Raw genomic sequence first — 25,663 nt, 5'->3', positions numbered from 1 at the left:
ATCTTACAAACTACTTTGTAGTTCTGAGGAATAGTTTTGCTCCATTAGTTTGTATATAAGGCATAGAAAGTGACCATGTTTTTATAACTTTTTAATTAACAACATGCATTGCATTCATCAGCATGAGTCATAAAATATGCACTAAATTTCTTGCAATAAAATAGAAATATCAGTTCATGTAAGAGACATGAATTTGTCTTATTCTGTGTGGAAAATATTTACTAATATGAGTATGAATAGGAAGTTGAATATTAATAGGCATACTAATCTATTGTTTTTACAGGAGAGAGAAAACATAAGAAGTTTATACAACAATGTAAGAGTACCTATGAGGAAGGACATGATACAGCACCAGTACCAGCACCAGCTCAGTTTGGCATAGCCTCTGAAAAAGAAGTGCTCCAATTTAGTGTAGGAGAAAGAGAGAAAATTAGTTTTTGTCCTGAAAGTCTGAAAATAGTTTCATTGTTTCTCTGTTCTGATGAAAATAAAACAGGAACAGGCGTTTCTCATCCACCTGGTGCAAATTTTTCACAAAACAAAAGAGAAAGTAATTTTCCAGAAAACAGTAATGATGATGACGAGAGTGCCCATTCAACATTAAGAAAAAAGTATGTGTCTAGTCAAGTCTGATCATTTATCCACTGTCAGAATCATATTACTCTTTTAGACACGTTTATTAAACAGAGAGCTTTACATCCTTCAATTGAAGGTATATAAACAGGATTCCAGTCACTAGTTCTTTTCAGTATAAGGAAGAAAGATGTTTCCTTTTGTCAGTGTTTCAGTACTGTAATTAAATGTGTCCTGAGCTCATCCTCTTTTATAAGAAAAGTAAGGATGAAGTTTGTTGCTTTAATTTTAAAGAAATTGTTAGATAACAAAGGATTTTCAAAATACTATTTTGAGTTCTTTATTGACATGGTAATGAGCAACACATTTCAGAGCAGAGGTCTGCCAGCCAGGAATACCTTGATCAGTTCTCAACATGTGCTTCAGTGCTTCCTGGGAGGAGAGGTTTTACAGATAAACTCATCTTCTGCCCAGCTCTTCTCATTGCTCAGAACCTGTGTGTTTCTATTGTTCCTTATTGTGCAGAGATTGACAGTTTATCTCTCATTGCAATTCAGAGCTCATCTGGACAAGCAGTTAATTTGGGTTCTTTCTGGAATTAAAGTTAAAATGTATCTTGGAAGGAGTCTTCTTTAGGTAGAAGGGTGTCATTAACTAAAGTTAGAGACAAACTTTTCTTATGGATGTATCTTACTAATTCTGCTTCTGATACAAATAGATGTAATTTTAAAATGTTAGAGAAACTGTGTAACATTACAACAAACTAATGAAATTCTTGATCTTTTTCAGCTTATTTAAAATGCCTGGTTATATGCACACAAAAACAGAATTGAAAGATAGTTATGTTGATGTGAAAGGAGTTGATACTTACTTAAATACAACTGAAAACATGAAAGAAGTAAAAAAAGAAGATTTATGGAGAAATAATCATCATTCCTCAATAACTGAAGACTCAGATTTAACTCTGTGTAGGGTAAATAATGGGAACATTGCATCAAAAAATGGAATGAATATGAAATCATTTCCTAATGCTTCAGAGATTCTGGATATGACAGGTGACTATTATTACTCTCTTTCAAGAAAAATAGTCCACTGTCTGTCTTTGGTATGTAATAGTAAGGGATATCCATGATCTCAGGTAGAGTGAAGAACATTTTCCCACCAGCTCAAGGTGAGATAATTGGCTCAACCTGGAAGAATATACCGCATTTTTAGGTGACTTAATTGCATTGGGTTTTAATATGAGCTGGGTAAACAATTTAAGAAGTCACATTTTCAAAAGTGCCAAGTCACTCCAAATCAGTCCCCTAAATTTGAGAAAGAGCAGCCTCATTCCTTCATGTGGTAAATAGTCTCATCTTCATTTGAAAATGGAATGTTTCTTTGTGATGTGGTTTACGTCTAGATTTTAAGCTTTTTGGGACAGGGACTCATTGTGTTGGTAGAATGTACCTTGTGTACCTGGTTAACTCCTGCAGAAATACAGAGTACAAAAATAGTTCTAGCAGAAAATTGTAGGGCAGAGCTGTGGCTTAGGATGGGATTTGGAAGCTGGTCAGGAGTGGAAAACATGATTCCTCTCTGCCTGTTGAGCAGTGGTGACTAGCTTTGTGTATGAGTGGAGAAAAGTGGATGTCATGTACTTTGACTTAAGTATGACTTTTCATAGACTCATAGAATGGCTGAGAAGCACTGTCTTCCACAACATTCTCGTATCTGAGTTAGGACTCAGGATTAGCAATGGATGTCCAACTGCATGGGTAGAATAATGGTTGAATGGTCGGGCTCAGAGGTGAGTGTTAACAGGTCACATATTGCCCACATGCTGGCTGCAACTGCAGGGGTCTGTCCGGGGGGAGGGGACTGCTAGTGATCTCATGAAATTCAGTAGGAACAAATGCAAAGTCCTGCCCCTGGGCAGGAGAAGAACTTCTGTGGGTTCCCTGGGATGGACTGACTGGGTGCAGCTCTGTGGAAAATGCTGGGGTCTGGCAAGCAGCTCTCTGAACATCAGCAGTAACACAGGCCTACAGCATCCTGGGATTTGTTAACAGGAGCAGAGCCAGGAAAGTTGAGGGAAGTGATTATCCCCTTCTTGGCACTTTTGAGACTGGATCTAAATACTGCACAAACTTTTGAGCCTCTGGTACAGATAAGACATCCTTAAACTGGAGTGGGTTCAGCAAAGGGCCACCAAGATGGTCTTTCCAGATGATGAGCTTATGACCTCTTTGTCCTGTCCTCTCGGCAACTTCTGTAAAACCTGGACCTTGTTATAGCCTTGTAGTGCCTCACAGAACACACAGCTTGGGGTCAGGAATGTACTTTTCATGGGTATTGGTTGAAAACAAATCTGATTTTTTTGTACATTTACTACTTATATTTCTTTAGGAGTTACAGGAAGAAAATTGGAAATTTTGAGGGCCGTTACAGAAATACGTATCCTTCTATTTGCTGTATCTGATTTACTGATTTTAATACAATGCTTTTTACATTTACAAAATTACAGTTTTAATTTGTAGCCATAGGCGCTCTTGCATTACACTGTAATAGTTTTGATTCGTAACATAATGCTGGGAATCAAATGATGAATAGGTGTTTACCCTTTGGACTTCCAGAGCTAGCAGGAAAATAGGACAACTTACGGCTCATTCATTGCTAAGCAAATTTATTCTTATTTCAAACATTTGAAATTTATCCTCAAAACTTTTATTTTTATAATGTAAAATTTTTTGTTTGCACAATATATATATTTCAGGCAAGTTTTTATATGCAAACATGTACATCCCCATATACTTTAAATAAAGGAAGAGTAAATTATTATTTACGCTTATTAGGAAAACCGAATTTTTTTTTTTCCCATTTTCTCAGGAGAAAATAAACTTCACCTGCTCCTTATAGGTCTGTATTTATGTTGTAGTGTGCCTAAAGTGTATTTCCATTCTTTAAGCAGGTTTCACAATAATTTTCCTTCTTGGCCCTGCCTTGAACCCATAACACAATTAACCATCCATCTCTAGATGTCAGTTTACTTCTTTTTCTATTTTTACATTGTCTCATCAATATTTTGTTTCTAGTAAGCTGTCAAATGGTACGTTAAACAGCAGGAAGAGGAAATATCTAAATTTAGGCAACTTAAATTCATGTGAATAGCTTTAAGAAGTGTCATAATTTCCAAAATTAACAAAGACTCAGTTGGTCTGAATTTGCCGTAGTGAATGTTCTTCATTTTGAAAATACAACACTTACTTAAGAAATTTTAGAGAAGTTTTTTAAAAAAATCCTTATTTTATTTAGTGTAATACTTGCTTATCTTCACCCATTTTTAATGGTTATACTTAACTGCTTTTGTTTCATGTTCTACTCCATTTCTTTTTCATCTTTATTTAGTCTCTGAATGTAACATAAATTTGAGGCCTCAGCAGTTCATTGTTCTTGTTATTGGAGGTGTTATGTCTGACTGTGTGTGCATCCTCAGCCTGATCAGACGGTACAGTTAGCCTGCTTGTGGCTTCAATGCAAGTCCAGACAAGGATCAACTCACTTACTGGATGTGTAATGTAACAATGCTCTCTTTTCCTCTTAATCATTTTTGAGATAAGAATGTTGTTGTTTGATGAATACATGATATTAGACACTGGAAAATATCTGTAAAACCACTGATGTAGGTGAATTTTCTTTGCTACTGTTATGACCAGACAGACAAGATTATGCCAATTAATTTTTGCTATAGTACAGATATAATGTGACCATTGACACGTTAGATATGCAAACAGCAGTGCTTTACTTCTCATGTCTGGTTTGCAGTGTAGAATAAAGCTTTTATCGCTTACAGTTTCACTCTCCATAATTGTATGCCATTCCAGGAAGCCTATGCCAGGGAGCAGGTTCTTGATTATTGGTATAATCCTGAGACCTCTCAAATAGGTAGTGGATTTTTTTGGCAAAGTGGAATTATATGGCACACCAAGAATTTAAATAAAGCTACTAAGTAGTTTAATAGGTTGCCCTTTGGTAAACTTTCCCAAGCCTGTATCAGTGAAAGATTGTTGCATATGTTTTGATTTGCATTTAAATTATAAGAAAGATATTAATTTACAGTTCTAAAATAAATTTTGTGACTTTCAACTGTTTTAAAGTCCTTAATGTTGTCAAGCAACCCAATTTAGGAGTATTTTTAAGGAGTTCCCATATTTCAACTATGCACAGTCTAAAGCTTTGGATGATGTAAGTATGAAACATTAGATGCAGTACAGAGTAATACTTAGTAGATAAATTTAAAAGGGGTTAAAGTAGATAACTTAAAGGGGTTAGAAAAAGTAGATAACTTAAAAGGGGTTAGAAAACTGTGATATATCTAGAACCTCTCCTGGAATAGTTGAGCAGGGTTGTGCTTAGCTGGGAGAAGGGACTAGAAGAGCTTTTAAATAATGTTGTTGTCAGTTTTAAATAAATTTGTGTGAAGATGTGAATTCTGTGTGGATTTCTGCATACAGATTAGTAATATTTTTAAAGTTATTTTCATAGGAAGATTAAGAAAAGCAGAACTTTAGAGAAAGTTTTACTTTTGGAAAAGTGATGTTTATCCAACGCCTCTTGTATCAGCTATGCTCTCTTTAAAACCAGAACTTCTTTTGAAAGGGACCAGATAAAGACTGTATTATAGGTATCACAGAGAGGAGATACATGATCCATCAGCCTTCATCACAGCATTTGAAATCGTTATTCAACACTAGGGGAAATCCAGTGTCATTTACAAGCATTTATAAGCATGTGTTTTTCAAGCTACTTTTGATGTTGCAAATGTTTTAATTTCTTATCCACTAATTATAGAGTGAAGTCTTTAAGAATGGTATTTATATGAGCAGAATAATCTTGTATTAAAATTATACAAGGAGTTATTATACAAGCTTTCCACCCCCCTACATTTTTAGTTCTGTGCATAAATTTGGGTTATTTTTTGCTTTCTTCCAAATTTGCATTTATTTGCTGAGGAGAGCTATACATCATATTGGCCTGTAAAATAATCTTGTGTGACTGTCCCTAGAATAATGGGAAACAGCATGTAACCAAGATTTACTTTCACAGAAGCTGCAAAAACAGGGAAATAGTTTTAGTTTCCAGGGAAATAGTTTTCAAAACTTAACATTCTATTAAAATGATAGCTATTAAAATTATACATATTCAACACTGTTGCAATTTTGACTGCAGTTTGCATTACAGAATGCAAACAAATTGCACTTGGAATTTGAGCACAAAATACCTCTTTCTGATGAGCCTATGTTTGGTTCCAGTCAGATGTTGGCAGTGATTCTGTTTTAATGTAATATAAAGCTAGACACTGCTTCTTTTGTTTGCTGCAGAATGGTAAACTTCATTCCATAATAACCTTAAGATGAACAGTATCTCATTTATGGTTCCGTGGCAGGTGTGTGGCAGAAGATGATGTTCTTGTGCTGTAACATAAAGTTCACAGCTAATGCAAACATTTTTAGAGGAGTACATATGTCAATGTAATAATAATTTCCCTGTGTGGTTTTTCCCTAACAATGCTTTTGGAATGTATGAATAGGTACAATGGATAGCTGTGCTATATTTACTACTTTGCAATTCTTTCCTAGCTTCTGTATACAGATAGGAATTTTGTGATTTGTGCTCCGACTGGCTCTGGAAAAACTGTAATGTTTGAGCTAGCAATTACCAGATTACTCATGGAAGCCCCACTGCCTTGGCTAAACATTAAGGTTGTTTACAGTAAGTATTATGCAGCTTTAAGCCTTTTGGTAACAGCAGTAGAAAAGGTCATTCTCTGTTGTGGAGATCTAGAGTGACTGCTTGAATTATATGGAAATTAAATATGTTAAGAAATTGTGGCCTACCTTATTCTTTAAGTAGTTGTTTGTTTTAGGGTTTGTTTCTGTGTGATACCATTGTAACTCTTACTAGTGTTTAACAGCACTGTATAATTGTAGCGTTCAGCATTGCCTATACAAATAAAAATAAAGAAATCTTGTGAAGAGTTTGTCATCTAGGAAGGCAAGATAGACACTAAAAGGGAAGAAGAAAGCAAAGAAAACTAAAATTCTTACTGGCAGATGCCTGCTTGTTGCTCTAAGATGAGGATCAAATCTTCCATTTTTATTTACCTGTCAGGGTTTCTGTTTACTAGTTCAAAGGTAACAAAGCTATGATCTTTGAGTTTAATTGATCTGTGTAGGAACTAATGAAAATACTTGAGAATAGTCACAACCATTAACACCTTTTATTTTTTTTCCTTTCTGGAGAATTGAATTCATAACACGTAAATCAGGTGAAATTGGTGGCTTTGTCCCAGTTTTAATTAATACATACAGTGATATATTTGTCAGTCTTCTATTAATGGTTAATCTTTATATTTACAAAAGTTTCAGCTTGATGTATTTATCTTAATTCCAAAGTGTTCAAGTTCTTACAATAAAGCTAGTGTAGAATTTACTGTGTATTTTAAACAGGAGGTATACAAGCAGGCATGTATTACAGTTTCTCTGTCAGCATATCGAGGTGAAACATTTCAGTGAACTGTAATGGTTTTGATTGCCTTGGTAGAACTGATACAAACTGTCCGGTTGGAACTTCAGTAAGGAAGCCAGTTACCTGCTGGTGGAATTAGATCTGCTGACTTTTCCAGGTTTGACAGTGGTGGAGAAAGAGACCTAGTTTTCCAAATGTTGGAACAGGGGTGTTAATCAGATTCTGTACTGCCAGAGCATGCTGTGATACCTACTTCATCAGTGGCCCAATCTGTATGAAATAGCTTGCAGTAGTTTTGTAAATTAGAGTTGTTTCCCAAGAGCTTTAACACATGCTGAGGATTGGTCACTGAAGTCACCAGAGCAATCATAAGCTTCTTGTATTCTTCCACAGCAAAAGATCATTACTTTTGCAATTTTGAGTTACTTTCTCATAGCTTAATCTGTTTTCTGGAGCTGGTGATTTCCATGCTTTATAGACCACTGATGACATGAGATTTTATACCTCTTTCTGAAGCAGAAACTGGTTCTTTAAATCTCTTCATTTTGGGAATCACTTGTCAACTGGTATGATGCTGATGGGTCATATTCCAGTTGCTCTAAATAGCGTAGTGTGTGATCACTGCAAGATCTATTTCATTACTGCTGTTTTCAGATCATGTGTAGATCACTTCTTTTACTTAAATCACTGCATTTTCTGTATAGATTACCCATCCAATATAGACTTACATGTGTTGCTGGTATTAGTCTGTCTAGAGAATTACTTCTGATTTCTAGGAATCAACTTCCATCTGCAAAACATAGTAAGTGTCCAGTGGAAAAAAAATATTATGAAGAAATAGGTTGTTCTAGGAGTCTGTTTTTATAAGGCCCAGCATCAGAACTGCTACCTGCCATGTTAGTTGCTACTTGCTTTGTTAGCTGCTTGGTGCTGACTATGTTTAACTGTACATCTGGTTTAGATAGATTTTGATTTTTTTCTAGCATACTGTCTCTTGCTCATGGATGGTTTCTCACTTATGACCCTTTTCCTCTCTGAATACAGAGTGTTCAAATCATTCTGAACTGGCAAAAGGTTGGTATTTGTATGATCTTCTCTTGGAAAAGATGTCTTTCCTGTGGTTTCTTCCATGTGTGAGAAAACCTTTGGTAGCTGAGTAATTGTTTCCATGTGGGACTGAGGAAAAAATTAGGATTAAGAAAGGGCATAAATAACTGTAGTAAAAGGGTTCTGTTTCTGATTGCTGATGGGGAAGAACTGGGGACCAAAGCTCAACACCAATTTGTGCACATGGAATAGGATAATAAAGTTAATATCAGTTACAAATTTTATGGTTCTGGGAGCAAAGCTGAAAATTAGGGAAATTAGATTCAAGAAGACATCTTAAAAATCTATGCATTTAGCATCTTTAGCAATACAGTTGAAGCTTTGGTTTACCTGATATAACATTGATTATTTTGTGTTGGTTTTAGTGGCTCCAATAAAAGCTCTGTGCAGTCAGCGTTTTGATGGTTGGAAAGAAAAATTCGGACCTATAGGACTCAGCTGCAAGGAACTGACAGGAGATACAATGGTGGATGACTTATTTGAAATACATCACGCTGACATTATTATTACTACACCTGTAGGTTTCAGTCTCAACTCTTACCAAAAATTAGAATAAGCAGACAGTAGTAGTCTACTCATTGTATTCTAGTAGGACTGCTCTTTTTTTATGATCCTTATACTTGCTCACACACTGCTGTGCATACTATTAGTTCATAGAAACAACAGCTAGTAATATAATCATGTGCCAGATGAAACAAACATGGCATTAGCTTGAATTAAACTGATTTTGTTTCAAGACTAATTGAAGTTTGGGCATGTCTGCCTGTACTGTACTTTTGGCATATGTTGGCCTTTCAAGCGTCTTTTGCCTTTTGTTGTTTGTTACGGTTTTTTTTTTCTCCTAGGAAAAATGGGATAGCATGACTAGAAGGTGGAGAGACAACTCTGTAGTCCAGCTTGTACGACTGTTTCTCATTGATGAGGTAAGAAAATTAATGTTTCATATGCACTGGTTTTCTTCTTGAAGATAAAAGGAACTTAAAAATATAACATCTATTTAACACATGTATAAATTGTAACTGGACAAGTATTTAGCAAATCTTTTAAAATTCCTAATAGGTGCATGTTATAAAGGATGAAAGCCGTGGTGCAACATTAGAAGTGGTAGTCAGTCGGATGAAGACTGTTCAGTCTTCTCTTTGGCATCTTTTTGAGAATCATGACACTGTTCCTCCCTTGAGATTTGTAGCTGTTTCTGCAACAATCCCAAATGCTGAAGATGTAAGAGCTACATTTTAACTTTGAGTTAATGTAGTTGTATTTTATAAAACTTATCTGGACTAATAAATTCAGATTGATAACAGAGTTGTGTCATTTTGAAGCTGTCACCTGAAGGCACCTGTGAGGTAGATGTTAATGTACCACATGACCTACAACCATATGGAATTATTAGCCAAGTATGGACATGCTTCAGTTTTAGATTTGTGTTTTTTGTCTTTAAGTACAACTCGCAACTGACTTGAGATTTCAGTACAAGTTATATTGGTCCTGTAGATAGCAGCGATTCACCTGTGTTTTTAATGATAAAAGCAATGTCAAGTGTATTAATAGTTTACATGTGACAAAAGCTAAGTTAATTATTGTGTGATGCAGTTAGAGCACAGGGAGATTAGAAGCAGAAATTTTTAATTTCTGTTCTATTTCTTCTTTTCACAGATTGCAGAATGGCTTTCAGATAGTAAGATGCCAGCTGTATGCCTGAAAATAGATGAGGATCAACGACCAGTCAAGCTACGCAAAATTGTTCTTGGTTTTCCATGCAGTGACAATCAGACAGAATTCAAATTTGACTTAACTCTTAACTACAAGATAGCTAGTATTATACAAGCATACTCAGAACAAAAACCAGCACTTGTGGTATAACAGCTTTTCCCTTCATCACATTTGAAACTATTTCTTTCTTTTAAAGTATTGATTAAAAAAAAAACCTTTTATTTACAGTTTTGTGCCACAAGAAAAGGAGTGCAACAGGCTGCTTCTGTTCTTGCAAAAGATGCTAAATTTCTACTGAGTGGAGAACAGAAACAAAGGTATTTGTATGTTGAGTTGTTAATAAGTGTTTGCGTGTTCTAGTAAACCTGTGACTTCTGTGAAGAAAGCTTTTGAACTAATACAGTTTCTAGCAGAAGAGTGTCTGCAACAAAATCATCCTCACAGTTGATTCTTTTTGGTAAACTGGCACTTCTTGGGAAGTTTTATTTGCTTCTCGGATGTTTAGGGTACTTCATACAAGCATTCAGTTATTTCTGAAAGCTGCCTTCTAAGTATACAGATGTTAATTGCTATGGACCTATAAAGCCTTGTATTGCAAAGGTTAAGCATTTGAATAGTTGAATTGGATGTGGTCTTACTAGTGTTTTAAGTTAAGCTGTAAGAAGTCTTTGCATTATCAGGAACCTTTAATAAATGCAGCCCTGACCCATATTAGTTATTATTTACTTCAGGGTTGCTTAGTCCTGGCAGCTGCAGGAGCTACTTCCTGATTTTGGACCTCAGACATAGTCTTCTTTGTGTTATGTGAACAACATCTAGATTGTACGTTGTGAAGTGGAAAGATAACTGACCTGGAAAGGCTGCAGCAGCTCCCCCAGAGAGTCAGTTTTGTTCCCTTTGCAAAGATGGGAAAGGTGGTGGTTGAAAATATCCAAAGAATATATTCTTTAAATGTTATTTTAAGACTATGTCCTTTTGATAGTCTAGCATGTAATTGGAAACTGTGAACATCCTTAAAAAGCACAAATGCAGTAGAAGTATGGGAAAGTATGTAAAAAATGTACATGTCAAGGCATACATCTCACAATCTTTAGGCGAGCTAATGGTGTATCTAGTTTCATGTGAAGCTTTATTTTTGCATTTTAAAAACATACTTAGTCTTTGTATATTGCATTTAGATTAGTGAATGTGGTTTGTGATTTTAAGTATTTTGGTTTTTCTATGTGTGTTGCATAGATTACAGAGGTCTGCAAATTCGCTGAAAGATTCCAAACTGAGAGGTAAATATAACCTACTACTTCTCTGCTTCGTGAATGAATACTTGCTTGAGTAGTATTATTTCATAACTGTAATTATTATTATAATTATTTTACTATCAGATCTTTTAATGTATGGTGTGGCTTATCATCATGCGGGTATGGAGTTATCTGACAGAAAAATAATTGAAGGAGCCTTTACTGCAGGAGACTTACCAGTACTTTGTAAGTAAACGTAACTTTGAAAGTCAAAATGCTGTTAATGTATCCTGAGAGGACTGCAGTTTGGAAGTGGTAATATTTTATGATTCTATGGTTTGTTTAACCTTTGGAATTATTACTTTGTGAAATCCAGATAAAGAGGTGTTTGTGTTTTAGATACACTTTCACCCTGTGAGTATGCATACACACTGTTACTGAAGACTATAGAACTTTTCTTCTTTACAGTATACATAGAGGTCATCCTTCCTCATATGTCTATATAGGTCTGCCAATGTCCAGTTCCTTTTCATACCACTGAGCCATCCTGTTGAGGTGAAACTCTCTGCTAGTGTGTCTTGCCCCAGAGTTCACATGTTTTTTGTTTGTGTCCTTTGCAGCAGTGATACATGTTAAAATACAGTCATAAAGGTAATCCTTTAGGTTTATGCTTCTTGGATTGACAGGCTACTGTGTTCAAACTCCCATGCAAGGTGTTTCGACTGATGGGGAGGTTCCTCAGTATTCCATCTGCTGTTACCCAAGATGAGAAGGTAACTGTTTGAGTCATGAGGCTTTCATTTCATCCAGGCTTTCTTTTTCTGTAAAAAAATTCAGACCCTCTGGGAGTTGTCTGTGTGGTTCTTGCACAACACTGAAAGATTCATGGATTTTTTTCTTTTCTACCCAATGGTCATGACTCACTATGAAAATTTAAGGTACATACCCTTACTGTGACCTGGCAACCTTGCTGGAGTTGCAGTGTCCATGACATTAAAAAGTCTCTGCATCCCTGCAATCTACTGTACTTTGGCTGCCTGGTGCACTGCGTATGGCTTTGCCAACTGCAGTGCCATTTCTGCATTCTCAGGAGACTGGTTCGACAATTGCTTTTTGCAAAAATAACTCTGAAAACCTGTGCCACAGCTGAGCACACCATGAAGGTGTATGTAGGCTACCACTGAAAGAATGCAAGGTTGCTGACTGGTACTTTAGTCATTTGAAATTTGTAGTTTGTATGAATATTTTGGAATCTTCTGAGACACTAGAATTACATTACTACAACTGAGGGGAAACTGAAAGAGTATGGGGCATATTCCACTTTATATATCTGACGGAGAGTTTTAAACACACCTTTCACAGATACTGCAAAGGAGAAAAATTCTTTGGTCTTGAAATAGAGTGTATGTATACTCACAGTGTGTGTGTGCATACATGTATGTATAAACATACACCTATATGGACTGAAGTATGATTGCACTGTAAATAACCTCTCTTTGGACTTTTTTATGGTTAGCTCATTTTGCTTTGACAAATATCCCATTTTGCAACCAACACAGTATGACAAAACATAATACATAATACTCTCACACGATGGGGTGGATATGTCTTTAAACTAAAGTTTTCCTTCCTGATGCACCTGAATTTTAGTTCTGCTTTTATTTCAGAAAAGAACTGAAAAATTCATTGCTATTTTGTTTTCCTAGAGCAGTAGTTTTATCATTTGGCTTTTATAGGTATTTTTCCATGTTCAGTTCCTGCCACCCCATATATTTGTTAGAGAAAGTGAATTAGAAAACATGAGTGTGAGAGAATTTGCCACCAACTTGACTGGGGTTTTCTGTGTGAGAGTGTGTATTGGTAAAGTAGTGTGATAGTATTGGTGGTGATTCTGGTTTGGTACCATGGTTATGAAGATGCTAATGACTGATCACTTAAAATACCTTAAAGAGATTGGTCACTACAAGGCAAGATGTAGTCAGGCCTGTATTCAAATATCTATCAAGAAATATGAATAATGTTTCTTCAATGTGTATGTGTCATATTGAAGATGGATTGGATTCTGGATTATCTCCAAATGTTAAGGAATGTTTAAATAAAAATATCTAGGATGTAATTTGTTAAAGATTGTTGTGCAGTGTCTGCAATCTGTGTCTAAGTCTTTGTGGTGCAGAATGCCCACTGCCTTCACTAGAAGATAAGAGCTCTTAGGAATCAAGAGTTAATCACTTACTTGCTGCTTTTGGATGTTTTTCGTCTTGCAATCGATATACTTTAATCTGATGTAGTTACTACCAGCACCTTAGCAATGGGAGTCAATCTACCTGCACATCTGGTGGTTATAAAATCCACAATGCACTATGTTGGAGGAGTGTTCCAAGAGTACAGTGAAACTGACATTCTGCAAATGATTGGGAGAGCAGGAAGGCCTCAAGTAAGTTAATGCTATATTAAATTGATGCTATATATGAGTGGATCAGTAGAAACTATTCATGGCAAAGAAACTACAACACCAACAATCTTACTGCAATATTTGGGTTTTAAAGGGTTGTTATTAATAGTTAAATTACTGTTGGGTAACTTCATAAAGGAATTCTGTTTTCTTTTGTATTGTTCACTAAAATGTACTGCTTCACCTTGCTCTGGAAGAAGATCTAAAGATCACATTTGGGTTACATAATGAATAAGGAGTAGAGAAAAAGTAGGAGGCTGGCATACAACTTACAAATGACATGATAAAGATTGTGTAACATTGAATAGTATTGAATAATATCATGGAGAGCCATGTGCTTTTGTTCTCTCAACATCAGACTAAGAAAACATATAATTAAGTTAGATGTGGAATTAGAAGGGGAGGGTCAGAAACAGTGCCTTCAAAGAGTTCTAATTCATTTTGCTTCCACAAGAGGTTGCTGATGCCAAGAATGCTGTGTGTTAGAAAGGCTTTAGACATTTCTTTAGTTGTAAAAAGGAAGAGGGGGGTGGGATTTAAAAATGATTATTTTAATTTTGCCTCTTTCAAGTCTTCAAATCGTTTATGTTAAATCTTACACTTTTAAGCCTTTCAATATTTAGAATAAGGATAGATAAACAGATAGCTAGATAGAGCCAATATAAAGCCTAATACAGGAGATAGTTAGGAGATAGGCTGCGTATATTAGCCACTGTGGTATGTTGTGTACATGACACAACAGTATATTATCTGGACTTAAGATCTAAACTAGTATGGAAATGCCAATAATCCTCACTTTCTTAACTGATTGGGTTTGTTTTTTTTTTTTTGCTAGAGTAAATTCAGTAAGATTTTAAAAGTTGTGACTCAGAATCCTAAGGCATTTCAACTTCCTGAGTCAAGACCTGAAATATTTACCAAGATCTGCCTTATAGTAGTACATATATTAATCTGATCTTAAAAAAATGCAGACATTAGGAAACTTCTTGTATCAAAAAAAAAAACAACAAATCAGTCTAATAGTATTTTTTTCCCCTCACAAAACAAAATAATGTGAGGTGGTTTGAGAGTAGATACGAAGATTACAGAAATTTACCATAAAAGGGTTGACTTCTTTCAAGACTTCCTGATGTTTGGAGATGATGAATAAAAATTTGTGTCAGAGAATTATTCTCTGTGCTTGTGGTCAGGAATCCTTTCTTAGCTGTGGACCTTGTAAGAAGGTCATTAATAGTTCACATTTGTGGTGTTTCTCAATATGTTTCTGTTATGTACATTAGCACATAAGGGCTGGAGTCTGCCAGCCAGCAAGGGCTGGAATCCAGAGTCCTGCTTGCTACCCACAGGAGTTGTAACTCACCTTTAAATTAGAGAGACCTTGTCATTCAACAGCCATTTCAACAAGGATTTTAAGAAACCAGTTTTAAGGTTTTCAACACATATGTGATGCATATTCAACTGAAATTTCTTTGCTAAGAGCTAAAGAGCAGGTTTTGTTGTCTTATTTTTCAGTTTGACACTACAGCTACAGCAGTTATTATGACTCGTTGGAGCACAAGGGAAAAGTATATGCAGATGTTAAATGGTGCCGATATAATAGAGAGCAGGTAAGTAAACATTTTTTACAAGACTATATAGATGGTAGCAATGTCTCATAGTTTCTACAGAATGTGTAGAAAGTAATTTAAGAAATGTAATCAAATCAAGCTATACAGAAATTAACAGCCTCTGTTTTATTACCTAAAAACATCTTTTGAACATCTTAAACTAAATAAAAATGTTGTTGATTTCTGCTGGAAAACTGAAGAAACTGAAATAGTACATGTTGCAAAGACAAAAAGCAAGAACTGAACCAAGATCGTGTCTCTGAATTTTTAGATTATAGAGTCTGGATAATACCAGGCTACAGAATTCACTTGACATGAACAGAGTATCAAGAGAAACATGTAGGAAAGTTAAGACTTTGAAGGGTTAAACATGAAATTTTGCTAAGGTTTAAATTTTCAAATATATTCAAAATACCAACACTGTGCTGTGACTTTTAAATGTATTTGAACTTTCAAAGCTTTATTTTCTAAAGAATGTGGAACTTTACAGTTGACAGGGTTTTTATTTTTGCTTGATGGACATTAAGCCATAATAACCAGATTACATTGTTGATTATTTACATATTCTTTACAGTGTTCTGTTGATTTTGCTGCTTAAGGTGACAGTTGACAGGAAAACAAAAAATAAAACGAACCCAGAAAATTGTTGTGAGCTGGGGAGGGTTTTGTTTTCTTTTGGGCACTTTTTGTACTACTAATTTGTAAACGTACTTACCATTTACTTTTTTGTTTCACTAGCTTGCACAGACATCTTGTTGAGCACTTGAATGCAGAAATAGTGCTGCGTACTGTCACGGATGTCACTGTAGCTTTGCAGTGGATACGATCAACATTCTTGTACATCAGAGCCTTAAAAAATCCAACTCATTATGGTTTGTTGGTTGTTTTTTTAATTTGTCTAAGTTATGACACTAGTATGTGTTAGATCCGTGTTGTTTCTTTCAGTTCTTTATGCACTATTATTTCATAAGGGCTTCAAAACAGGATGTGTAATATGGCTTGTGACTTTTTGGGAACAGTTTCAGCTGCTTTAATAGAAGTAATAGGAGTTTCAGTATGGTATATCATTAAAAAACTATGAAAAAGGCATTTACAGCTTCTCAATGATCTGCTTCTTTTGAAATTAATACACTTTACTATGTATTAATGCAATATTGAGCCACAATGTACTTTTCAGCGCTGATTAGATAATGTGCTGCTAAAAAAAAAAACAACAAAAAAAAATATCTAATTTTTAATAGTTTTTCTGAAATTAAAGATTAACTGATGTCCTCAGTTTGTCTTGCCCAGAACAGCCCCTTAGTCCCCAGCCCTGACCATGTCTTTGTTCCTGGTCACTTGCTCTACACCTGATTATGAAGTGTCCTGGTTATGTTGCATTCAGGTCATTGGGCACTTGCTGGAGACAACTTTTTGTAAGGATTTATAGATGGGACTGGCACACAGTACATCTAGTGCTTAAAGGGATGTTATGATTTAGGTGGCTTCCTGTATTCTAAAATAGGAAAACTACATGTGAAGTTCTGACATTTCTGCAACTTTTAGGACTCTAATATTTTACATAGGGGAATATCTGCAGCTTTTACCTCTGTACATTTGCTTTAACAGTCACTTGCTGATACTTAGGTACTTATGCTATGTAAGGCTTTCAACTTGTTCCCAGTATAATAAATAAAATCTACCAATTTGAGGTATTCTTCTGGCTCCTCAAAATCAGTAAATCAGTTTGATGAGTAAGGATATCAAGGAGGAGTATATCATTAGGTTAAAAAGCATATTGTCTTTTCATGAAGGTTTTTCATCTGGATTGGATAAAATTGGAATTGAAGCAAAATTACAAGGTAAGTGACTTTAAAGTTTTTTTGGGTAAAATGTTACATTTTAGGGCAGGGTCATTCATGTATATTATATTTACATTAATTTTAATAGGTTCGTTCACAGAACAAATGTAATTCACTATGTTTGTTACTGATTTTATTATAATACTTTCAAAACATCAGTACATTTTGACTGGTGGAAGGGTTTTTCTTGTGTAGAGAAAAAAACACCTTTACTTATCTCATCTCCATACATATACTCAGAACTGTGTGTGGAGCATAACAGTTAAATTTTGGCTGCTTTTCCTTTGATGGTTCTCATTTGCTTTCACTAATTTCTGTTACTATACTTGCCAGTTTCTGAAAGAGCTTTTTTGCATCTTCCCTTCATCATAAATATAGCCTTGATAACAAAGGATATAAAATACAAACATCTTCACCTTGTTCAGAACCAGTTTAAAATTAGAATTATAGGATCATTGAATGGGTTTGGTTGGAAAGGACCTTAAGATCATCTAGTTCCAACCCCCTGACATGGGCAGGGACGCCTTACCCTAGACCATGTTGCCCAAGGCTCTGTCACCTCACCTTTAGCACTGCCAGGGATGGAGCATTTACCACTTCTTACTTCTCAGTAAGAAAAGTTACCTAGTTCCTATCTTCATTCAGTTGTTTTCTACCTTTTCCTGTCTTTTTGATCAGAACACTTCTATTTTTGGTGCTTAATGAAGCATGTTACTTCCTAAATAAGCTTTTATGTGAGAAGGCATGGTTTGAAATCACCTCTACATATAGTGATAGAGTAGAAGGCTTCACTTATAAATGCTTTGTAGGTGTGGATCGTATTTCTTTGAAGTACTCTGATCTTAAAAACCTCTTTTTACAGTTCTTGTTGTAACTCCCTTTCCTTGCATACATGAAGTATTTTGTATTAATGTATGTAGTTATGTTCTCATACATTTCACTGCAATGTGAATGATTTCTGGCTGCTTTCACTTTGAGCACTTTCCCAACATACTTTTAAATTTTGAACATTGTTTGAATATACTTTTTGCCTGAAAAGGAGTTGTGCTGTCCTGTAGCAGTATCTTTCAGCGAGCTTTCTCCAGGCAGAGGTTAACCACCAACTTCAGCAGAAGCAGTTTCATATTCCAAAACCTTTACCTGAGTTCTATAGAATTAGTTGGGTATGCATTCAGTGCAATTTGATAATGTTTCTGGTTTGTACATAGTTTTTCTGCATATACTAAACCCACATATATTTTCAATTTGTTGATAGAACTATGTTTGAAGAACTTAAATGATTTATCATCTTTTGATTTGATCAGAATGGATGAAGAAAATAAATTCAAACCAACAGGTAACACCTTTTTAAAATAAACTGATTTTCAGCAGTGCTGTTGAGATTGTAGTGAACTACAACAGGTCACAACTTAATAGGACCCATTAATAGAAGTACAGAAATGTAGGAGAGAGTAGAATCTGAGAGATTGTTTGACTAGAATATACTAACAGGTTTCCTTATCAAATCATAGAAGTTCATTCTCTTAATGTTTATCCAGGAACAGATCTCTTGTTGCTGGTAAATTTGCTGCAGATTAGGAGAAAATTACAGAAAATTATCACAGAATAGTTGAATGTGACACAGTGCAATGAAGGATGGGTTTATCAATACCTGCTCTTCTCTACAGTCCTCTGCTAGAGGTGGTTGGCTTCTCAGCAACCACAGTTCGCATTCTGGTATATTAGTGTGAATTCATCTTCATTGGAGAAAACTGTACCTGGCACATGTTTCTTTCTGCCACTCTGTGATGGGGTCAGTAATGTCCATCAGGCAGCTGGGGGCAATAATATACTGAGTCAGTGGTGGTAAATGTCATAGACTCCTCCTATAAGAAAATCACTTTGATTTTAAAAATGCATGAAAAACATTTGGCATGTTTATCTTTTAAGGTATGTTCTTCTTTTACAGAGACTGGAAGATTAATGGCGTGGTATTATATTGCATTTGATACAGTGAAACAGTTTTTCACTATTAAGGGAACAGAGACTTTAAATGAATTGGTAATTTAACTTTTCTAAGAAAATTTACATATTATCGATTGATTTTTAAGCAGAAGTTTTAATTTAAACAGCTCACGCTTTGTCTATGTAAAGTTTCAGAGACTACATCTAAATAAATTCCTTTTGGAGTATTTTTGAGGCTTTCTACTCTTTGAGATCTTTTGCTTTCAAATTCTTTCTACCCTCACCTTGCTTGTGAAGATTAAAGTTGCTGAAGCTGTTCTCTTTATGTGTCACTGTACTGTATTGTGGCTTAGTAGTTATGTTTTAGTGCCAAAACAAGCAGCATGGAGAGCACATTTTGCTTTTAAAGGAATGTTGCTGTCTTTCTGGTTTAAATAATTTTCCTCTCTCAAATAAGAGGTTGTTATTGCCACTGTTAAGTCACAAAAGGCGTGTTGTTTTCATGCAAATACTATAGCAGAACAGATTGGTCATGAAAAAATGGAATGCCTTTTCTCCTCAGGAGACTGTTTTGTTATGAAAGTATGAAGAAAGTAAACTGAAATACGTAAGAGGGCAAAAATTACTTATAGTTGCTTTATATGTCATGACGTGTTAGCTGTGTGGTTGATTCTGGATAACTTCAATTGGGATAGTAATATAAAACCAAAGAAGTCTTCCCATTTAATAGCCTTTATAGGAAGATGAAGTTGGTCAGTATTAGAAAGAATCAACTGAACTTCTTTCCATGGTATAGGGTTGACACAATAATGTTTTTTTTAAAAGCTTTTTATTTTTTAAAAGAAGGTAATTGGAAGAAGTGGTAAAAAAATGACAAAGAAAAAGAATGAGTAAAAAAGTTAAATTGTTACAGATTACAATGATATCCAACTGCACAGAATTTCTGGATGTCAAGTTAAGAACTAATGAAAAGAAAATACTGAACACATTGAATAAAGACAAGGACAAAATAACTATCAGGTATAAAAAATAAGTACATTGAAAAGGAAAGTCTCTTTTTAGTAATAAATAAAATAAAGAGCAGAAAATCTGTCTATTTTCATTCATAGGTTTCCAATGGAGGGGAAGATAAAAACAAGAGAAATGAAAATAAACTGGTAAATATGATAATTGTTTTGTTACTTTCCATTGAAAAACTGTCATTTTAGATGCTGAAATCTGCATCATTTGCATTTCATTGTTTCTATTCTGAATTGTTTTCAGTAGAAAGTTTTATGTTGTTATACTTTGCTTACAGTATGGCTTATATACCAAAACAGTCTGGTTGGTTGTTTGTTTTTTTTTACAGTCTTATACAGGCTCAGCTCGGATGCATTCCTATTCAAGACTTTACTTTGACACAAGATACTGGCAGAATATTTAGAAATGGCTTAAGAGTCACTAGATGTATGGTGAAATTTAAATCTTTTTTGGTACATATAATAATCTACATTTTAGTTGATTTATACAAGTCAATCTTATTTTTACAGGGTTAACTGACTTTCTGGCATCATGTAAGGACAACTTTTCTGCTTTATTAAACTCTTTGATTTTAGCAAAGTGTTTCAGATGCAGACTTTGGGAAAATTCACTTCATGTGTCTAAACAACTGGAAAAAATTGGTAGGTAGTAGTCTCATAAGGGTGAATCCAATAGAAAATCAAGACTCAGAATTAGCCTGCTAATTTTTGAGTTGTCTGCATACATAATTAAATGAGTCTCCTTACTACTTACTTTCCACAATTGAGTACCACAGTTGTTGGAATAGTCTGTCCTAAAAAGTAATGCATTCAGTAATCTTCCAGGCTTTCAAAGTACTTCAGAGTTGTTCTTCTTTCTTAATGTTCATCTCAGTATCTTGGGCATAGTCCACATTTGTGTGATTGCGTATCTCTAAATTATGCCTTTCTTTCCAAACAGCTTTCACTATAGGTCCTGTAACACGTATGCCTGAAAGCCTTTTAATTTATTTTGACCTGGATAGGAATCATGAAATAGAAATAGTTTACTGTGGATGAGGTGCTTACACAGATGAGGATCACAAGTTTCTTCCTATCAGTCTATTCAGTTAATAGATGAACGTCTGTCTCGAAGTAGAAACTTGTCATAATTATTTATGAAGAAGTTTGGAAATTTTGGAGTGCTCTGTATTACAAAAATGTAGTTATACTTGTTTGAGGTAATAGTATAACTTACTGATTTACGTCCAATCTTGTAATTTCTTGCTTTTAGAATTCACTGCAGTGTTCTCTGTATTTCTTCTGTGAAGACACATATGTTCTGTACAGAAGAGCACAGTACAGAGATTTGCAAATTAGAGAATAGCTAAACCAGAAGATCCACACTGCACAGTACATTACAGCCTTGCCAGCCCAAGTGCAGAAGCTATATAGCTTCATTCATGTGGATTCAAAGGAAGGGACAGGGTTTGATAGCTTGTGTGCAGTACGGTACAGCATGGTAGGAACCCATTTCCACCACTTCTGGATCTGTGCTGATATGCACATGGTCATCTGGAGGGTCTGCCTCATGTTCAGCATTTCTGGGAGTTAGGATCAGTGGAACAAACATGGCACTTACAGTGTAGTCAAATCCTTTCCTGTACACTATATTGAATAGAATAAAGACAGTTTCTTTTTCTTAATAATGAAGTGCTATATATACTCATCTGTCCTGTTTTTCTTTTTTTGCTATCATTGCTCTCCAGCATATATTACAAAGAACTGCTGACTTTCAGAGTTCCATTTGTTCTGCTCACAGGCTTCTTGTGAACCATCTGCTGAAAGTTCACTCTCTTCTCCTGAATCAAATATTGAATTGATGCCTACATTAGTATGTCTGATTCTTGACTTCTCTTGTGCTATGGCTGCTAAGTCTATTCTATGTTGTTATGAAGTTAACTGCTTGAGCACACAGAAATTTATTGAGAACATGTAGCATATTCAGAAATTCTTGATTTCTAAAGTCTTATCTCAGTATGGGGTTTTTAATCTTAAAAAGGCCTTGGTAACCTGTATTTCTTTTATAAGAGTGACTAACTGAGATTTGGCCTTACTGAGGTTGAGGGTTCAGCTGAATTCTTAACTGCTGTTAGTTTTGTCCAGTAATGATACTCCCTCTTGTTTGCTATGCTTGATTTCCGTTTGCTTATTCTGACAGATGGGTTAACAATCACTTGTCATATAGGATTTTATCACCTTTACTACTTATTGAGTTTGATTGCTGCCTCTGTTTTTTTTTTCCTTGTTCAGAAATAAAGGACAAAAAGAAAGTCTTACTGTGTTTCTTATTCTCTTCACTGGCAAAACCCTTCTGCCATTTTAGGAATTATGCCAAAAGAACTAGTATTCAAGTATTTATAAAGAAACAAGGCAACAGCTTTAACTGAAGTAGCTGCAGTAGCTGAGACTCTTTGGACTGTTTTCAGAGCTTTGGCAAAGGAGAGGGGAGGTGGTAGGAGATGCTTTCCCTCAGTCAGAACCAAAACGTATTCAAATATATATAAGAGGACAAAAGGTCTTCTGTTTCTCGAATTGTTACATTCTTGAGTTGAAATGAGTCTTTTCTTGTAAGATTGCAGTCATGTCTTCCAAGAAGCAACTTAAAAGTCTTTTGAGAGGTTTCCCAATTAACTTTCAGATCTCTTTTACTGTTCCTACAGAATTACATGTGAAGAATCCACATACTTATTCTTTTATCTAAAATTATTGTAGTTATTGTAGAAAGCTGTAGTGTCAGGTTAGGGAAATGCCTTCTTCTATGCTGTGATGACTTTAAATCTCACTGGAAGTTTGAAAGAACTGGGAATAATGGAAACAGGAACAAGATTGTATGGAATTCTCTGCCAGTTTGCTTTTGTGGCAGATATGCCAGAGAAAAAATTTTTGCTATATCTGCAAAGACTCCTAAAAGATTATAAGAAGTACTTATTTTTAGTGTATTTTATTATTAGCTTGCTCAAAAACATTGAGATCCTTATGACTTTAACATAGGTAAATAATTCCTTCTGTAGGGAAAAATATTCTGAGACAATGTTGTGTGATGTGTTTTTTTTCCATCATATCTATGTAAAACATGTTTCCTGGCTCTTGCAGAAAGTGATCTAAAATCTGGTTTACTCTAGAAAACGTATCTTAAAGTTGTCAGTGTTGAAACAGTCAATGTTTTCATGTTTGATTTATATTGCATTTATTTTTACTAATGGATAAGAGAAATGATACTAAAAGCAATCAACTGGGAAAAAGTTTGGTGATTTACTGGGCAAAATGCTGGGACAAACATACTATTAAGTGATTTCTGCTTTGGTTTTACCTGCTATAATGAAGCTGTTGAGAACAATTTGAGGTTAGTGATTGTCATTTAACAGAATAAAACTTCCATTTTTCCCAGGTGTATCACTTGCAAACGCTATGGTGAATGCTGGGCTGACATCATTTAAAAAAATAGAAGAAACAAATGCAAGGGAACTTGAATTGGTAATTGATTATTTTGTATGAAAATAAGTATAAGGAAAATAATGAGTATTAATACTGTTACCAGTAAAAGCGGTATGGTTAATATATATCTACTGTATGATTCTTAGCAAAATTGAGTGGTTTAGAATAATAGACTCAGGGAATAGTTTGGGTTGGAAGGGACCTTCAAAGCTCATCTAGTCCAATCCCCCTGCAGTGAGCAGGGACATCTTCAACTAGATAAGGTTGCCAGAACCATATCCAGCCTGGCCTTGAATTTGCTTATACTGGTGAATTAGAAACTTACATGGCTACTGCTGCTTTTCCTTGAAAATATGTATGATCTTTTATTCTAGCAAATTAAATGTGGAAGATTTCACTGATTTGGCTAGGTTTGGAAAACAGTTGCTTAAATCTGTAGAATTTCATCATTATATGGTTTGAAACAAAAGACAATATGCATTTCCCTTTTACAAGTGTTAGAAAGAGAATATATATTTAAAGTTTCTCTTCATGTATGTTGAGAATCCTGAATTTCCATTATTTCTAGTTTTAGTTAAAGATAGTCATAAAACAAAGTTCTCAATCATCTATAAAGCATTTTTTATTTTACGGAAGTTAGACCCCAGGACAAGTTCTTTAGCTTTTGGCTTCTTTTCTGAGGAAACTCTTTTTCCAGTGTTCTGGAAGATAAAACAGATTTCTAAAGGAAATCGATCTTACTTGGGTTTTTCTGTTTTGGCTTTAGGAATCTGAGTTCTCTTTTCTGCCTCCTTCTGCAGTTTTCCTGTCATTTGTTTTGTTTTGATAAAAACTAGGGCAACATAAAAGAGTCACCTCATATAAAACCTGAGTAGTCAGGTTTTGAGGTTATTGGCTAGTTCACTGGCTGTTACCTGATGAGCAGTGGTAGCAACAAGAAAAATACTGGAATTTTCTTTTGGTTCTGTTGCTACTCTGGGCACTGCTGACAGGAAAGAACCAGGAGTGATAAGGGCTTTTGTTGATAGTATAACTACTCTGGTGACTTTGATTCCTTGCATTTACATTTCTCCTGGCATCTCTGATCAGCTGAATGTATCAGAAATGAAATTAAATCTTTGCAGATTTTAAACAGACATCCTCCTTTTGGAAACCAGATAAAAGAATCTGTTTTGCACCTTCCAAAATATGAACTTGACATTGAACAGGTAAATGCTTTTCTATTTAGTTTATGCTGATATTATTAAATGAAAGAGCATGATATTATTAAATGAAAGAGCAAATACTGACTTAAAGAAGTTTTGAGCCTCTGCTGATAGAAGATAACACAATATTAAGGCCTCTGTCCACCTTAGCATCTATAATCAAATTCTTAAATATTGAAGGAGAGCCTTGGAATAGACATTCCATGTAATACATTGGCCTCTCATTAATAGCATTTTATGTTCCAGATGCGAACCAGTATATTCCACATTCTAGCATTATACGTAAGCCTGAGAGTTCTCTTCTGTCTTAATGATAAATCCTAGAGACAGAAAAAGCATCTATATAAAAGTTACTGAAGAAGCATTAACTGATGTTTATTTTCAGTGTCACATTTAGGAATACAGAGAAACACTAAATGGTTACACTAAATCCGCCGGTACCCTTTCAAAGGAAGGGTGTAGTTCTATGTGCAGCCAAGAGCTTTGAGGTTCTGATACTCATTTTGCCTTTAAACAGATCACACAGCCATGCTACCTATCTGAAATGCAAAATTTGAAACATAGCCTTAAAGTGTCTCATGAAGATACCCTTGAAGTTAAAAACTCAATATTATGTGTGAAATCTTATTGTTGCAACAATCAGTTCTATTTTAGTTTGTCATTTGACATAATACCACATGAGTATCTCTAAAGTTATTCTCAGAAGGAAGATTTAGCAGTTAAAGGTATCTTTTAGAGGAATGTTGTGATGTCAAAACACGCCTAGGTTTTCTTCTTGTATCTTTCTGTTTGCATTGAACAGAGGAGAATTTTTTTAAGGGCTTAACGTAGACTGTCTTTTACTCTCAATACTTAATCAAATTTAGAATATTCAGCTATGGGCAAGTTAGTACTGTATAACAATGTCTCAGAACAACAAATGAACATTGTGCCATAAACTGAAATTGCTTGAGTTGAGATTGTGTTTGCATCAACAGTTAAAAATCTACAGTAGAGCACAT

At 35.0% G+C, this 25,663-nt stretch overlaps 1 protein-coding gene across 6 annotated transcripts in view; it reads left to right on the top strand.

Moving 5' to 3' along the window:
- HFM1 (helicase for meiosis 1) overlaps nucleotides 1-25,663 on the top strand; it is a 36,637-nt gene that overhangs the window by 2,210 nt on the left and 8,764 nt on the right. For 2 of the 6 annotated variants that reach the window (XM_057429146.1, XM_057429151.1), the window contains exons 4-27: nucleotides 284-611; nucleotides 1,363-1,628; nucleotides 2,965-3,012; nucleotides 4,730-4,800; nucleotides 6,195-6,327; nucleotides 8,556-8,707; nucleotides 9,036-9,113; nucleotides 9,250-9,411; nucleotides 9,847-10,047; nucleotides 10,132-10,220; nucleotides 11,140-11,183; nucleotides 11,283-11,384; nucleotides 13,427-13,572; nucleotides 15,103-15,197; nucleotides 15,936-16,069; nucleotides 16,991-17,038; nucleotides 18,294-18,374; nucleotides 18,987-19,078; nucleotides 19,896-20,002; nucleotides 20,092-20,139; nucleotides 20,331-20,428; nucleotides 20,512-20,643; nucleotides 23,411-23,496; nucleotides 24,582-24,665. In XM_057429146.1, the coding sequence (XP_057285129.1) occupies nucleotides 284-611; nucleotides 1,363-1,628; nucleotides 2,965-3,012; nucleotides 4,730-4,800; nucleotides 6,195-6,327; nucleotides 8,556-8,707; nucleotides 9,036-9,113; nucleotides 9,250-9,411; nucleotides 9,847-10,047; nucleotides 10,132-10,220; nucleotides 11,140-11,183; nucleotides 11,283-11,384; nucleotides 13,427-13,572; nucleotides 15,103-15,197; nucleotides 15,936-16,069; nucleotides 16,991-17,038; nucleotides 18,294-18,374; nucleotides 18,987-19,078; nucleotides 19,896-20,002; nucleotides 20,092-20,139; nucleotides 20,331-20,428; nucleotides 20,512-20,643; nucleotides 23,411-23,496; nucleotides 24,582-24,665 (2,825 nt within the window). The remainder of the gene's footprint in view (nucleotides 1-283; nucleotides 612-1,362; nucleotides 1,629-2,964; nucleotides 3,013-4,729; nucleotides 4,801-6,194; nucleotides 6,328-8,555; nucleotides 8,708-9,035; nucleotides 9,114-9,249; nucleotides 9,412-9,846; nucleotides 10,048-10,131; nucleotides 10,221-11,139; nucleotides 11,184-11,282; nucleotides 11,385-13,426; nucleotides 13,573-15,102; nucleotides 15,198-15,935; nucleotides 16,070-16,990; nucleotides 17,039-18,293; nucleotides 18,375-18,986; nucleotides 19,079-19,895; nucleotides 20,003-20,091; nucleotides 20,140-20,330; nucleotides 20,429-20,511; nucleotides 20,644-23,410; nucleotides 23,497-24,581; nucleotides 24,666-25,663) is intronic. The other 4 variants (XM_057429147.1, XM_057429148.1, XM_057429152.1 and 1 more) reach the window with 4 other exon arrangements.

This window comes from Pezoporus wallicus, unplaced genomic scaffold, assembly GCF_028554395.1.
Source record: "Pezoporus wallicus isolate ANWC-B61680 ecotype Strahan unplaced genomic scaffold, APGP_CSIRO_Pwel_v1 contig_593, whole genome shotgun sequence".
In the NCBI taxonomy this organism is placed as follows: Eukaryota; Metazoa; Chordata; class Aves; order Psittaciformes; family Psittacidae; genus Pezoporus; species Pezoporus wallicus.
The sequence above is the reverse complement of the archived record's forward strand: the minus strand, read 5'-3'. Positions and strand labels throughout refer to the sequence as shown.